This window comes from Chelonoidis abingdonii, chromosome 7, assembly GCF_003597395.2.
Source record: "Chelonoidis abingdonii isolate Lonesome George chromosome 7, CheloAbing_2.0, whole genome shotgun sequence".
Classification (NCBI taxonomy): domain Eukaryota; kingdom Metazoa; phylum Chordata; order Testudines; family Testudinidae; genus Chelonoidis; species Chelonoidis abingdonii.
In genome coordinates, this window is record NC_133775.1 from 19,586,817 (window position 1) to 19,599,142 (window position 12,326).

The window sequence follows — 12,326 nt, forward strand, 5'->3', positions numbered from 1 at the left end:
TTTATTTAACTAAAACAACAACATTATGTATTCTGGTTTTTTTCCTTCAACGGGAAACATATAATATTTTAAGAAAACAAGCATATGAATTTTTGAATTTTGATTTTAGTGAAACATTCAAGTTTTTTTAAAACCCTCCCCTCTCTACTGAAGCGTGCTAATGCTGCCAAACAGCTGTTTGGCGGCTGCCAGGTGGGAAGTGCTGAGAGGTAGGCAGAGAAGCGGGGACGGGACATGCTCAGGTGAGGGGGAGGAGGTGGGGCAGGGGGTGAGGGGAGCTTGGCTGCCAGTGGGTTCAGAGCACCCACTAATTTTTCATCTTGGGTGCTCTAGCCCTGGAGTATCCACAGAGTTGACACCTATGCAGTCAAGTTGTATGAGTCTTAAACTGAAAACGCAAGACCTCTGTTGAACAATCCATATCTATGCAAATATAGTAGATACCGCAATCATAGTTATAAATGTGTTTTGTAATTGGGTTTGAGTAGAATTTGTGAGACTGCATGGTAACAATCTCAAACTACAGCTATCTTATATAGGTACTAATCCATTATGTTTTAATTGTAGTATTTAGCTAAGTTCCACTGTTCAAATTACTACTTTGTGGGTGTAAATGGATTGCAGAAATCATGGTGCCCAAATGTGGGCTGTATTTTGGAAATTATTATCTCTCAGTCATTTTAACTGTGTGGATTCACAATACCTTGAAGAGGAAGAACAGGAAATAAGCCCCACATGAGTCAGAAAATACACAAGGACTGAAGAGTGCTTCCTAATTGTAATGGTTAGAGATTGTCTGTTTGATATTTAATCAGTACACTAAGCAGTGTTATTTTTTTATTATGATGTTATCTGATCTGTCTTCCTCCTGTAAAGGAGCAAACATTTATTTAAATAAAGCTCACAATTTTTTTTAAATTTAAGAATTACACAGACTCCTGGTGTTTTTCGGCAATATATTTTCATAAGTTCAGAAGTTTTAAAGAATACTCTTTTAGAAGATGCCAAGCTCCAAATAGAATAATAGATATGTACCTCTGAAATGGAAATGATTTCTTCAGTCAGTTCTTAATTTATTAAATTTTGATTGTTTTTTAGATCCACTGTTCAGAGCAAGATGTATTCGCATAAACTTTTGACTGTGTTTCTGCACTTGGGTAAGTTGCCTGAGACAATGATATTGAAACTGTTTGTTTAAAAAAAAAATTCTGTAGCTATTGATTTGACAGAGTAAAAGCTTGATCCTGCAAGATGCTCAATGCCCTTGTTTCTCATGGAAATGTTGGATACACAGTACCTTACACGCTGGACAATAACTTTCTGATGATAAAACCAATGCAAGTGATAGTTGATCAATATCCAGTTCACAACTTTTTTTTTAAAAAATGTTTGATAGTAAACTTGCATCTGTAATATACTTAGTTAATATAATTAATCAAGACAGGCTAGAGCAGCCAGTATAACTAGCATTCATACAGGTTAAAATTGTATGGGCAATCTGGACAATAACAACAATTGAGGGTAAAATCCTGACTATACTGAAGTCATAACAAAACTCATATTCACTTCAGTGGAGCCAGGATTTTACACAAAGTGTTTATTTCATTATGTATGTTTTTACGCTAAACCAATCCCCCTGCTTCTTGTACAAAGTTGTTGTAATGAGTGCTCAATTCATGGTAAATATAATAGTTCAAATATGAGGACTTCAGTTTTCCTTTCTAAAATAGAAGAAATACACAGAGTGGATTAAATCAGACTTGCATAAATTTTGTCAGACACATTAATGTTGGTATATGCTGTAGAACAGACTTCACTTGATTTTTATTGTCTCTGTAATTTTTGTTTGTTTGGCAGAAGTCCCTCTAAATTTCCAAAGATATTGATGAAAGATAAACCAGATATTTTAATCCAACACATTACGTTTCAAAAGTTGTATCTTTCAGATCTTTGCAGCTGTAGGTTTTCTTAGGATTGCTTCATGTCTTTATGCATTCAATATCAAATGGGTCACTACATTGTTGAGACTTAATTAATATAACCTAAAAATTCTCTGCATTTACAGAAGTATCTTTTAACAGGGCAACTGGAGTGCTCAGGGGACTTGCATTGGGAGACAGAGCTGTTTGTCCTTAGCAGGGTGGATTTGATTTAAATCATGATTTAAATTACTAATCAGGAAGACTCGATTTAATCATGGATATCTACATAAAAGTGCATTCTTGTTATAACCTTAATACATATTCTTCACAACTTAGAGATAGATGTAGGTTTCATTTTTAGAAGGTACAAACTATACATTTTTAAAGTGATTTATTTTGAAAACTTTTCAAATTAGTTTTACAGCTATATCAGAAAATGAACAATTGTTTGGTTATTTCACTTACCAAAGGTAATTGAAGCAGATAGTTCACCTCCTAATTACTTCATAAATATCTCCAATTCAGCAGGTTAACTATTAATATTTGGAGGATTTTCTTGCCATGCTGTATTAGGAGGAGAAAATCACCAGACAGACATTTAAATTGTTTTATTTAACAAAAACAACAACGTTATGTGATCTGGATTTTTTTCTTCAACACCAAACTTATAATATTTTAACAAAACAAGCATATGTCCCTTGCATCTCACATTTATCTCCAGACTTCTTCTCATTGTCCAGATCTATTCCACTGCCAACAATCTTCTATTCATTGAACTTTTTGAAACTTTGCACTTTTAGAGAGAGGTAAGGGATTGACTCTGTGTACACAAATTTGCAGAGTGACAGTAGGGTTGAGGTCTGTTATCTCTCATCTCTATATGTTATTTATTTATTTATTTAAAAACATTTTTGCTGTTAACAAGCATGTTACCTCTGGGGACACAAATCCACAGTTTGAGAACTGCAAAACTAAGCATCTCTGATGGTATCTTCTAGACTGAGCACTGAACCCCATTGGATAGATAGAAAGATTAACCTAAATAATCTATACAGAAGCCTGTGGAACCCTATAAAATTGGGTCCCTAATCCATGAGCTATTGGAACTCATTTACAAAACTTTTCTTGAACATTACATGAATATATAGTCTCATACTATAGAATTAGAATTTATCATCCCTATTCCATGATGAGATATAATGTATCTTAATTACAACTATCTTTAGGTAGGTTTTTTCCTCAAAAAGCATTTTATAAAAAAAAAAACTGATTTTAAATAAAAAAAAATCCAATATTTTTTAAAAATCATTGATTTTTATCCACCCTGGTCTTTAGTCACTGTTAAGTAGGTTTGTGTGTACAACAGCTTTCACTGTTGCTACTTGTGTTGTATCTGTTCTGTAAATAAATTCCTATATCAGTGTCATGGGAATATTTGTAATGCAGCCTACTGATTTATAACAAAATATTATATGTTTATTAAGGAATATATAATCTCATGCTAAATAATATTACAATTTTACTGTAGCTCATTCATTTCATTTACATTTTAATGAAAAAATATTATGGCAGGCACACTGATCTTATGGGATTTGGTTAGGTTGTCATGTGAGAATCTGCAGTGTGATTTGTCCTTCAAAATTAAACTATGCATGTATAAAACAAACTGAAATCCCCTTTCACTGCCAGCTGTAAAATGGGTAGCTATATATCCTGTCCCGTAGGAGTCATGTCCTTCATTTTGTTTTCGCATCATGGATTATGCACTAATATTCTGTTCAGTCAACTGAATCCTCTACATGGAGCCAGGAAAGCTAATGAAGCTGATGTTTAACAAGGCACAGATTCTGCCTTGTTAAACAAGAGAAAATACCATTGAGGGTTCTGCTGATCAGAAAATGTGTATCGCCAAAGAAACTGAACATCTCAGACACTGAAGTAATAACATGTTTACTTTTAATCATCTTAGAAAGCTATTTTCCACTTTGCATTGGTTTACTATGCTAAAATATTTACATAAATTGAAATCAGATTGTGCCTGTGAAGGCAAAAGACACAAATTCTCTCTCTTGTTTTTGTTATTGTGGGATTCATTTGCAAGACATTCAGTAAGAATGAATTTGTATGTAATGAACTGTTTAAAATATTCATACATTTTCTAAGCATTACACTAAAAACAAGGACATATGCAAATCAATTACGTGCATTTCAATAACTAAAGCTATTTTAATTCAAAGAGGCCTATTTATCATTATCAGAAGTATTATTAGCCCACTTCAAGCTCTGATCTATGAACAGTAGCTATGTGGTGTAACAAGTGTGCTCCTACATTGTATAGGGTTTTATTTTCAAGGCATCTAAGTTTGATAGAAAATACCACCTTTTACTAGATCTCATTTTGTAGAAAATGCTTCTTTTGGGCCTATTTACCTAACTGGCCGTGTATTATTGTAAAACACATTAAAAAGTAGGGTTGCCAACTTTCTAATCGCACAAAACTGAACCTGCCTTGCCTCTTCCCCGAGGCCCTTCACCCTGCTCACTTCATCTCTCCCACCCCTGTTGCTCACTTTTCCCCATCATCACTCACTTTCACCGGGCTGGAGCAGAGGGTTGGGGTGCAGGAGGTGGTGAGGGCTCTGGCTGGAGGTGCAGGCTCTGGGGTAGGCCAGAAATGAGGAGTTCAGGGTTTAGGGGGGCCTCTGGGCTGGGGCAGGGGGTTGGGGTGAGGGCTTCGGCTGGGGGTCGGGCTGGGAATGAGGGATGTGAAATGCAGGAGAAGCTCAGGGCTGGGGCAGGGGGTTGGGGTGAGGGCTTCGGCTGGGGGTCGGGCTGGGAATGAGGGATGTGAAATGCAGGAGAAGCTCAGGGCTGGGGCAGGGGGTTGGGGTGCAGGTTCAGGGAGGGAGTTTGGCTGCAGGAGGGGGATCAGGACTGGGACCAAGGGGTTTGGTGTACGGGGAGGTGAGGTGTGGGCTCTGGGAGGGAGGTTGAATGCGGGAGGGGGATGAGGCTGGGGCAGCGGGTTGGGGTGTGGTTTCTGGGAGGGAGTTAGGTTGTGGGAGGGGGCTCAGGGCTGGGTCAAAGGGGATTTCTAGTGTGGCAGGGGGGCTCACAGCTGGGGCAGGGGGTTGGGGTGTGGGAGGGGATTTGGGGTGCGGGCTTCAGATGGCTTCTGTAAGCAGTGGCATGACCGGCTCCTAGGCGGAGGGGCCGGGGGCTCTGCGCACTGCTGCCGCAGCTCCCATTGACTGCAGTTCCCAGCCAATGGGAGCTGCAGAGCTGGTGCTTGGGGCGGAGGCAGCACACGGAGTCCCGGTGGCTACCCATGCGCCTAGGAGCTGGACATGCCGCTGCTTTCAGGGCTGTGCACAGCCAGGGCAGGCAGAGAGCCTGCCCTAGCCCTGCTGCACTGCCGACCAGCCTTTTAGTGGCCTGGTCAGTGGTGCTGACTGGAGCCACCAGGGTCCCTTTTCGACTGGGTATTCTGGTTGAAAACCGAATGCCCGGCAACCCTATTAATTAGAGTTTTAACAATTGTAAATAGTATCTTGTTTGTGTTGTTAAACCAGAAAAAGTATTGTGGAAGCATTTAAAAACTACTGCAATGTACTCTGTAAAAATGTACAAAACCTATCAGATGCCTCTGACTGGGTGGGAAGGAAAGAAAAGACATCGATATGTTAAATGACTTGGCCCCATTGAACTCAATGGCAAAACTCCCAATGACTTCGGTGGGACCAGGAATTCACATATTATGAATAGACCTTTTTATATTGTTGCTGTAAACAATAGGATTGTTTTTGTTTGTCTTTAGAAAATGTTACAGATAACACTTTTAATGCAGTTTCTGTGTTCACATGATATCCATTAGCGAGGAGGACAAAATATATCTTTATATATTATTATTTAACATATCAAGCTTGTGAACATGCCAAAGTTGGGGGTATCGAGGTTGTAAAAACATAGGAGATAGTTGCAAAATGTGGACCTGGATTTGGATTTTAAGACCCAAGAGCTTTTGTGTGACTAGATCTAGGGCAGAATTCTCTGCTAAATTGGTGCAGCTCCTTTGACTTCAATCCGTGTTTAATATGTTTGATTCCAATTAATTTACACCACTTTCACCCAGGAGAGCACTTTTCCCCCTAGAGTTCTTGCATAGGCTTATCTTGGTGTTTTTTTAAAATGCAGTTATTTTAGAAAAAAGAACAGGGTGACTTCAGTCAAGTATGAGACTTATGGGTGAGTTCTGGAAGCTTCACTGAATAAAATAGTCTATACCGATTCAGAAGTGATTGGCACTTGGAGATTCTTGTCCAATATTTCTAGTCACACTTGTTTCTTTAGAACAGCAGATGCTCTGTTTTCATTGTTCCAAGTAGTGTAACTCATTTCCTTCATTATTTCTTTGTATTTCCAGATTTTATTCGAATGGCAGTTGCTCACTGTATGGTACATCAGATTCCAGCGTCGAGCTTTATGCTGCCGTGCATGTCACCAAATGAGACTTCTGTCATTCCTTTGACTGCTGGTGTTGTAGCGAGCAGTCCTGGGTTGCACGGAGAGCATGGAACTGCTGAAACCAACTCTCTGGTGCTGGCGGCTGAAGAGAGTTTCCTCTGTTGCCTTTGGAGTGAAACACACGCAAATTGTTCTTTGTACACAGCAGGCATGGAAACAAAGAAATTTACGTCCTCAGAAGTAAGTAGCTTTGCTCCTCAGCAAACAGGTAGGTTTGTAGTGTAATTATTTACAGTGACTCAGTAATGGACATCACGTTTTCTTTGTTTTTCAAATATTTTCCTAATACTATTATTTGTTTCCATTTGTGCCTGGTTTGTGCGGGGTACTGTATAAACATAAATGAAGGCAAAATTCCTGGCCTGGAGAGCTTGCCATGTAGAAAGGCAAACAAAAGTAAGGGAAAGGGGAACAACATGCAAATAAGAAGGCAGAAGTGGCGAATGGCCACATCTTCATAATATAAATCCATTTTGTTAGCCATATAGGTAGCTATCCTCAGTTGCCCCCTCCCCCTTACCTTTACCACTTATTAGTCAGCTAACTCCTTTTGAGTATCATGGTAGAATTAGGTTGTCAGAGGAATGCTGAAAAAATATATGTAAATTGTAGATAAGGACGTAGACATTTTTAATGGATTTTTTAGCTTAAGAGAGCAAATCTTGTCCGCACCTCCATCATCCGCAGTGACTTTATCTTGCATCCTGTCATTTGAAATGTGGTTGGTTATTCCTTCTGCCCCCGGCGCACAATGTACCTGGTGGAAAAAAGTCAATAGCTTTGTGTGAAATCCTGATCCTACTGAAGGCCATACCAAAAGTCCCATTATCTTAAGTATGGTCAGGATTTTACTCTGTATTTGTAGCACTGCCTCATATGTCAGGTGGTCTTTTCAAGAAGTAATCCAGATAATTGTATTGTTTTCTAATGCTGCATAGAGTTTGTGGTCATGAACTGTAGCAAAAAGGTTAAAGAATATCTGAAACTTAACACACCCCATCCACCCCCTACCCCCTCCACTAAAAATTGTCACTAGTTACAAGTAAGAAATTTTATTATTTAAATAAATCTATGTGATTATAATTTACATTAATTTTATGTCCAGCTCTGTACATTCTGTATAGTAAGAGACTACCAGATCACTAAATACCTTTAAAAATCTGGGTTTTTGATGTTGCTGCATTAGGCATTGGATTTAGGAGCCTAAATATTTTTCCATACTAGAGATAGCTCAGTGCTTTGAGCATTGGCCTGCTGAACCCAGGGTTATGAGTTCAACCCTTGAGGAGGCCATTTAGGGAACTGGGGTAAAAATGTGTCTGGGGATTGGTCCTGCTTTGAGCAGGGGGTTGGACTAGATGACCTCCTTAGGTCCCTTCCAACCCTCATAGTATATGATTCTAAGACTTACTGGTAAATTTTATTTTATTTCTTTAAATGTCTTTGGTTTCAATGTGGTTCAGAAAATGTTTACCTTTTTAAATTTAGATTTAAGCTGGAACATTCAATGTTGGACTAAAGGAAACCTAGAACTGTTCGTTTGTATCCTGAAATTGTCTAACAAGAAGTCGTACTTGAATGGAGAATTTAAGATTAATCTTTTATATGTTCTGTAAGTAAAATATATCGGAAGCTTCCCATTTATAAGGATATCCTAAAACACCAGTAAAGGTTCTATGGATTTGTTGTCTTACAGTAGTAATTGTGATAGTGATAGCATTAGTCAGTGCAAGTGGATAATATACTATATGCCCATTTGTTCTTATTTTTAGACCACATTTTGATAGGACTGTACAGAATTATCAGTCATGTATATGTTCAGGGCTTGAATGGTTAACACAGGGTATTTCCTGTCCTTTCTGTCCTTTTCTCATATTTATTAAACTGCTTATTTTATTTTAATTAAGTCAAAGGCATCCTCAATGAATATGCAATCCATAATTTTTTAAGGTTGAATGCTTGATTTTAGCTCTACCTACTTGTGTTTTTGCCTCTTATCATATTCTCTCCTTAAGAAATTTATTCTTCTTTGTCATTTTTAATACCATGCCTAATATAAAAACTAGAATTTTTGATGTTTCTTATAGAGTTAACCACTCTGTAGCCCTCTTACAGACATAAAAGAAGTCACCACTGTTCCAAACATGCTTTTGAAGGGTAAAATATGTTCGTCACCTAGAGCTTTGGTGTCTCTTTTTTTAATATATTTAAACTAAATGAATACATCACTGATTTAAATGTGAATGTTGGGCTACACTTCAAGAGCACACTGATCTCTATAGGCTACTGCTGGATTGAATGGCATACATCCCTTATGCACTGTTGAGTTTCTGCGTTCCCTTTTCATTTAATATTTTCAGACAGTTAGTACTCATGTAAGGAACCATGGTCTCATCTGAAAGTCCACCTGCTTCTGCTCTCCATATTACCTTGAGGTAGGGGAGTCTCCACTAACAATGGAGAGGAAGGATGGTCTTGTGGCTAATAGACTTGGACTCAGAAAATCTGGGTTCAGTTCCTTTCTCTACCACAGACTTCCTGTGTGATGTTGGGAAAATCCTTTAATCTCTCTGTGCCTCAGTTCCCTATCTTACAGATGGGGATAATAGTACTTCCTTCCCACCCCTTGTTGTTGTATCTGTTTAGATTGTAAGCTCTTTGGTGTAGAGACTGTCTCTTATTACATCCTACTGGGATCCAACTCTTAACTGGGTCTCATATGGACACTATATTATAAATAATAGATCAAACAGGATTTATAGAAAATGGTCCCTGTTTAAAAAGTCAGTGCTGGCCCACAGATACCAATTACCACAGTTATTACTGTTCTGAACATAGGAGATACATGGGATAACTGGTAGCAAATGTGGACTTCTAATTGGCAAACATTATAAGATAACCTGAAGCCAAAGTCTTAACAGGCTTCCATTTCTAGCATTCTTTATGTTTTCTAGTCCTGTGGCACCTTATAGACTAACAGACATTTTGGAGCATAAGCTTTCGTGGGTGAATACTCACTTTGGATGCTGATGAAGTGAGTATTCACTCACGAAAGCTTATGCTCCAAAACGTCTGTTAATCTATAAGGTGCCGCAGGACTCTTTGTCGCTTTTTACAGATCCAAACTAACACGGCTACCCCTCTGATACTTGATTCTATGCTTTCTGTGTCTCAAGTACCATTAATCTAAAAATAGTTCCCACTTTTGTTCTTTTCCAACCAGGGTTTATCACTAAATAAAAAAATCTTAGCTGATAGGAATAGTTGAGTAGACTAGGCATGCCTGGAGAAACAGATTCAAATCCCAGCTGAGCTGAAAAGGCTCACCAAGGCAGATACATTCAGAATTATAAAATTCACTCTGTGCATTTTTCAAATAAGAGCTTAAAAACAGAGGCCCTGGATGACTAAAGGCCTCATGACACTCCTGTCCCCTTTTTAAGAATAGAAGGTTTTCCCTGGTGTTCATAGCTAAAATTTGGTCTCCTGCTGCTGCCATGTTGCATGCTGTGTGCTATTAGGCTTTCTCTTACTACCCATAGATGGGTGCATATCAGTGGTCATGTATTATAATAGCTTGTGAAGTATTCTGGGATCAGCCAGTAGTAGGATTCTACAGATAGACCATCTTATATCTTCGAGAAGAAATGTCCTATTTCTGCCAGCAATTGAGAGTCCCCTGCTAGCTGTGCCTCTCTGAAAAAAATCAGTGAAATGGGTGAACAGGCACAGCACTGCTTTGTGGTGCGGGTGTGCTTCCACATCTGAAAGAGGAGAAAAATAAACAACTCTCTTACACCTTGTTAGTGAAAGTGATGAGTCATATAAGAGGTAGAAAATGTGGTGAGAAGAGCAGCAAAGACATCAAGACACAGTGAGAGCAAGGAGACACATACTGGAGCTCCCCAGAAAAGTGAAGAGAGATTCAGAAGGCTTCAAGTGCTTGATGAACTGATTTTTTTTGTGGGGGGATGCCAGAGGAATCTGCAGAAGAAACTCTCAAAGGGGCCAAGAAGACCTGATTGCCTGTGAAGTATCCTGTGGAGCTTTGTGAGAGGCTAGAAAGATGAGATTTCTGTTTTTTCACCTCTTAGTTTCGCAAAGTACAAAAACATTTTGTATCCTTTTTGCAGATTCATTCTGCAGTCCAGGAAAACATGGATTTTCTGATTTTTGCAAGGATCTAAAGTTTTATTCCAGTTTCTAGACAAAGCTCTTCCCTTCCTGGGAAATTTAGCAGTGTGTTAACAACTGCCTTGAGCTGCACCATTACCCAAGTTTGAGGTCTCTGTATCCTCTGCTCTCTTCAGTATCATTTTCTCTGGCACTTCAAAAAATTACTGTAATTGTTACCTTGAAAGAAATTTGTCAGCTTTCTACTCCAGATTCCCTGAGTAAGCTGATTTACACATCTCCTCCAAATTATCGACTTACTGCTAATGCGTTCATTCTCCTCTCCAAAGACTATCAGTAGTATTTTTGCTATTGTTTTTGCCATTATAGAGCAAACTTATAACATTCCTCATGTGATGGTAGTATTTTTTTTCTCCCAGGAGTGAAGGTCAATTATAGTTTTCTTTAGCAAGGCCCGATGTTCTGAAGGAATAACTGTCTTGTTTATTTCATATTTTGGTAAAGGAGTAGCTTCCCCTGTTGGCTTACTGATGCCTTTCGCATGCAGGCCAGAATAGTTTGAAAACAGTCCCAGTTTTAAAAGTATGTTCTTAAGGCATTTGTTTCTCTCTGGGAGGCCTCAATTCAGAAACAAGTGCCAATATTCTCATATTTAGGCAGTACAAGCAGTGAAAATAATGGCCTTGTTTTGTTATAGGCTCCTCAATGGTTCACATATGGCCTTTGACAGCTCAAGTGTTTTAGCATTAAAAAAAGGATTTTTGATTCACCCACCCCCAAGTATTACAGGCTTGGTCTGATGTCGTCATGAACAAAAAGTGCTTCATGCTGTCCATTACACAGCAGGTCTGAGGAATAGACGTCAGTCAAATAGGACTCTGAAAATAGACTGCAGAAAAGATGCTAGTAACAAGAGGGCTGCCAAGACGGAGATGAAATCATTGTCAGAGAGCTGCCTCTACCTTTTATGGTACAACGTCCTTGGAAGGAGAGACCTATTTAATCCTGTAGCTTTCATAAAGTCTTAAAAATTGAGGGCTGGAGGTGACCTTGAGCGGTCCTCTAGTCCAGCTCCCCTGTGCTGAGGCAGGACTAGGAAAACCTAGACTATCCCAGATAGGTGTTTGTCTAACTTGTTCTTGAAAACATCCAATCATAGGGATTCCATAACCTCCCTTGGAAGCCTATTCCAGATTTTAACTCTTCATATAGTTAGAAAGGTTTTCCTTAATATCTAACCTAAATCTCCCTTGTTAGGGATTGAGCCAATTACTTTTTGTGGATATGGAAAATAAATTATCACCATCCTCTTTACATATTTGAAGCCTGTTATCAGGTTCCCCCTTAGTCATCTTTTCCGAAGACTAAACATGCCCAGTTCTTTAAATTTTTCCTCAGAGATCAGCTTTTCTAAATCTTTTATCATTTTTGCTGCTCTCCTTTGAACTTTCTCCAGTTGTCCACATCTTTCCTAAAGAATGGAACCCAGAACGGGCAAGGTACTCCAGCTGAAGCCTTATCAGAGCCAAGTAGAAAGGGAAAGTTATCTCCCATGTCTTACAGTTGCGAAAAAGACTAATATTCTAGGACATAATGAAAGGAGTGTCATATGTATCACATTGTTGACTCATTCGATTTATGATCCACTATAACTCCCAGATCCTCTTCTGCAGTTCTACCGCCTTGCCAGTTATTCTCTATTTTGTAGTTATGCATTTGACTTTTCCTTCCTAAGTGAAGTACTTT

The 12,326-nt window shown here is 38.7% G+C and overlaps 1 protein-coding gene across 2 annotated transcripts in view; it reads left to right on the forward strand.

Annotated features, from left to right (window-relative positions):
• The first annotated feature begins 1,102 nt into the window (after positions 1–1,102).
• The window catches only part of LEPR (leptin receptor), a 52,410-nt gene continuing 41,186 nt past the window's right edge, over positions 1,103–12,326 (forward strand). For both annotated transcript variants that reach the window (XM_032771951.2, XM_032771952.2), the window contains exons 1-3: positions 1,103–1,157; positions 6,346–6,654; positions 7,935–8,058. In XM_032771951.2, coding sequence (XP_032627842.1) covers positions 1,118–1,157; positions 6,346–6,654; positions 7,935–8,058 — 473 coding nt within the window. In that variant the 5' untranslated portion in view covers positions 1,103–1,117. The remainder of the gene's footprint in view (positions 1,158–6,345; positions 6,655–7,934; positions 8,059–12,326) is intronic.